We start from the raw sequence: 4,588 nt of genomic DNA on the forward strand, positions 1-4,588 counted from the left end.
TCATTGTTGTTTGGCGGGTCCGGGCTGGGGATTCGAACCCGCCACCTGAGGTGTATGTGGCTGGTGCCTTAGCCGCTTGAGCCACAGGCGCCGAGCCTCTCATTACTTCTTTAATATTTTTCTGGAAGGTATCAAGAAAGCCACCACCACCTACTTTCCTGACCATATAAACAATGCATTTCTCTTATTTGTCAGTGGTATTATTAAGATCATTGTTACATTCCTTCTATAGATTTTACCAAAGTAAAATGATTTGTTCAAGGTTTATTGCATTTATTATCTACTGGTTATATTTTCTTGAGGAAGGAGGTGGTCAGATTTGCCAGAGAATTCTTTCTTTCCTTCCCCAACAACAATGTTATATGTGCATAACATGTGCATGTTACCTTCGTCCCAGACGTTGCTTTTGACAGTGTCCACAATGTATCACATACAAATAAGAAGAGCCTCTGTATAGAATTTCATGGGAAAATTTCTTCAAGCTGTACTGAAAGTAGATATCTTACTCAGGCAAAAACTGAGTGTTCAGAAGTAGCAAAAGTAAAGGAAACAAAAACTAACAAAGTGGTTAAATGTTCAGTTTTATCAGCCAGTGCCTAAATCTGCAAGCATGAAGGAGTACTTAGACATTATCTATTCACTACCTGATGATGATCCTCCAGAGGTCTTGGGAGTACACCCTGAGGCCATAAGGAGCTGCAGGGAGATTGAGAGCCAAAACTTTATTGAAAATCTCATTACCATGCAACCAAGAGCTACAACTGGGGCCAACCTCAAGATCCGGTAAGAACTCACTAGGAAAAATTATTGATCAAAATTTGTTAAATATTCATTTGAAGAGATAGAGTATAGATGTGTAGAAAAATATAATCTACATGTAGAGAAACTAAATTCTCCAATAACACAGAAACAGGTGTACACACACACAAAAAAAATTACCAAGCATATAGTAGTTACTCAATAAATCTTTGTTGAACAAGTGAATTTCTTTAAATGTGAAGTATACATATTTACTTCAATAGGACCAGGAAAGATAACCATCCTAATAAGCAAAAGGGCAGTGAAGAAGAACTAGCCGTGCATTGAGAGGCTATGTGGATTATACCTCTACTAGTTCTGTTTCTAAGGTCACATGGCCTCAGTATCTTTATCCATAAATGGGCGTAACAATTTTCTACCCATTGAGACTGTTGTGAGATTCAAATGGTGTCATACATGTGTAGCATTAGTGGTGCAATGGTGAGCATAGCCTCCTTCCAAAAGGTGGGATATACACCCCAATTCCCACGTCTCCTCGACCTGTGACTACAAAATAAATTGCATTTATTAATGACACAGCAACGTGGCTTGAATCCTCAATGGTTTGATTGCCAATAGATACTTCCCTCCCAAGGATAATTGGACCAAGTGTGCTCCAGCTGTTTCTAAACATCTCCTAGAGTGCACAGTCATAGCTGCTCAGGAAATAGATAACATATGCGTACATACTTCCTCTTGCCTTTCCTCATTGTGCCTGGATTCATATCTCAGCTCACCCACTTAACTTTGTGAACTTGAGGAAGTTAATTAATCCTTTCTTGCTCAGCCTCCTTATCTCCAAATCAGAGATAATGAAAGTACCTGTTTCACAGGGCTATTCTAAGAGTCCAGTGAAATCAGAGAAAATAATAGTATCTTACACAATATGAGTACCTGTGTATTCAGGTTCTAGTTCTAAGTTTAACAAGTTTTAGCTGTCACTTTTAAAAGATCTTTAAAGGCTTGGCACCTGTAGTTCAGTAGCTAGGGGTGCCAGCCACATACACTGGAGCTGGTGAGTTCAAACCCAGCCTGGGCCTGTCAAACAACAATGACTACTACAACCAAAAAATAGCCAGGCATTGTGATGGGCACCTGTAGTCCCAACTCCTTGGGAGGTTGAGGCAAGAGAATCACTTCAGCCCAAAAGTTTGAGGTTGCTGCGAGCTGTGATGCCACAGCACTCTACCAAGGGTGACATAGTGAGACTCTGTCTCAAAACAAAAAAAAGAAAAAAGATCTTTAAATAGTGTTTGATCTCATTTATAAACTTAAGTAAACATTTTCAAATATATTAATATTCACTACAAAGTTAATGTACTTCAATTGCCTGTCTGCCAGACCATCTCTCAAGTCTTTTTGTAACTTTTATAAATATAAATAATTAATCAAATAAATATTAAAAATCTTAAATTCTCTTATTCTTCAATATTTTATACCAATTTCAACAGGATTTCAACTTAAAATCACAAATTAATTTCTCAGTTATCTCTTTTAAATTAGAGCCAAAGACTGATCTCTAAGGGAGTTAAGAGGCCCAATTTATTTAAAATGCCAACATGGGCTCGGCGCCTATAGCTCAACCGGCTAAGGCGCCAGCCACGTACACCTAAGGTGGCGGTTCGAATCCCCAGCCTGGACCCACCAAACAACAATGACGGCTGCAACCAAAAAATAGCCAGGCGTTGTGGCGGGCACCTGTGGTCCCAGCTACTTGGGAGGCGGAGGCAGGAGACTCGCTTGAGCCCAGGAGTTGGAGGTTGCTGTGAGCTGTAATGCCACGGCACTCTACCCAGGGGGACAGCTTGAGGCTCTGTCTCAAAAAAATAAAATAAAATAAAATGCCAACATGCATAGATTCCTTAACACAAAAATATTTTTATTATGGTTTTGATCCTGTCAAATCTATTTATATCTAATTCTAAATCTTTCCAGAATTGAAAGATGCTTACTAGTGACCAAGTTTACCCTTTTGCATGATTTTTGAGTTTGCCTTCTCAGTTTGCTTGAGGTTGATAAAAACAAACAAATAAACAGATTTTAACCAAAATATGAATTAATTCTTGTCAATATTGACAGGGTCTTTTGGACCCTGTTTATTATTCTTGTTAAGGTAATAATAACTACATAATTCTATGAGGTGATTTGCACATCACCTACATTCCTGGATTCCAATTATAATTACTTAATACATTCTATGTATTCATAGATTGGAGTTTAAATTTCTTTGGCTATTAGGATAGATACATGTAAAAAAAAAAAAGTAAAAAGAAAAATACATGTAAGTTTTTTTTCCAGAAACCTCTAAAACCCTTGAAACCACTGGCATTCTGCACTTTCTGTTAGTCTTCTTATTCTTGGGACCATACAACTCGTATTAAAATGTCATCTGCTTGCATTCTAGCTTTGCTGAGTATTTGACATGTGTTATAGGTTATTCTACTAACGACTGAACTCTTGTCACTGATTTAATGAATATATACTAATTAGCTATCTGTTACATAAAAGGAAAATTGTACACATGAAGAAAGAAGAGTACTTTATTAGAAACCTCCAGCATGTCCCCAGAACATCAGGTTGAATTTCCTATAGACTGTGTACTTCTAAAGATTAGCATAACACCTAACACCCCAGCAAGAGATAATATGATTATAAGAAATGCTTTTATAAACATATCAAATATGCATGTCCCTTTGGTTGTAGAGTACAGGCTGTGATGCAGCAAGGCCCCCACAACCTGGGTAGACAGACATTCAAGGAACAACCCCCAGTTGCTTCTCCCCCTTGAACAATAACATTCTTTTTTCCTCTGCCAAAAGTCATGTTAGTCCCTGCATACTTTCCTTTTTATCTTTTGCCAGAAAGCATGTAGCTTTTCCTCCCTAAAGTTAATCTTTACTTCATGTACTAGATTCTCATCAATTTCTCTCTAGTAAGCAACTTTGTTTAAGTAAGTGACCTTGTTTAGATAGTATACAATAAAGCTGTTTTAACAGGTCAGTGTTAAGCTGCTCCAGTCCTTCTGATCCCATCTTTGTCTCTTGTGTGTTTTATTTCCTCATTCCCCACCATTCCCACTCTGATTCGTTCTCCTTCCTCATCCTGGTTTGTGAAATTTGGTCATTTGGGAGGTCTTAATTATCCTAGTCATGCTGCCTTTACTTAGTAAGAGACTTGTCTGTGGGACTTAACTCAAAATATCTCTCATATTCAACTTAATGTCCTCTGTGGTAGCAAATCTTTATCTCTATAGGTAAGTATTATTTTTGACAGCTTTTATTTTTTTAAAGCCACCTTAGATGAATTCTACTGAGAAACTCAATTTTAAAGTCAAAAAGTGTGATGACAAAGTAAGAAGCTGCCGTGCGTGTCCCAGGTGGTTTGTAAACTGTCTCCACAGCAGCACTGTTGTACTAAACACAGCAGCAGCTTTAAGATTCTCACTTACTTTGAAGGATAGCATTCATTTGGCTGTGTGAAACAAGGGGTTTTTGTTGAACAGTCAGTTCCTTCTAGTGAGTATAGCACCAGAGAGAGGGGCCTCAAAAGAAGAGTATTCCATGAACCGTGGCATGTGTAACATACCTCATTGCTCTCTCCATTTAATTTCAATTCTGCATTAAATCTCTTCTTTAGAGTTTATGCTATTCTGTGCTCTTGCCTCTTTTCTCTTTCAAAGATATCAATTCCGGCTTGGTGCCTGTGGCTCAAGTGGCTAAGGCGCCAGCCACATACACCTAAGGTGGTGGGTTTGAATCCAGCCCGGGCCCGCCAAACAACAATGATGGCT

General features: G+C 38.4%; 1 protein-coding gene across 1 annotated transcript in view; it reads left to right on the top strand.

The window, feature by feature from the left end:
- The window catches only part of DNAH14 (dynein axonemal heavy chain 14), a 554,037-nt gene that overhangs the window by 503,060 nt on the left and 46,389 nt on the right, over positions 1–4,588 (top strand). The window contains exon 76 of the mRNA XM_003791010.1: positions 594–783. Within this exon, the coding sequence (XP_003791058.1) occupies positions 594–783 (190 nt within the window). The remainder of the gene's footprint in view (positions 1–593; positions 784–4,588) is intronic.

This window comes from Otolemur garnettii, unplaced genomic scaffold (assembly GCF_000181295.1).
Source record: "Otolemur garnettii isolate 467f Iridium unplaced genomic scaffold, OtoGar3 scaffold00045, whole genome shotgun sequence".
Classification (NCBI taxonomy): Eukaryota; Metazoa; Chordata; class Mammalia; order Primates; family Galagidae; genus Otolemur; species Otolemur garnettii.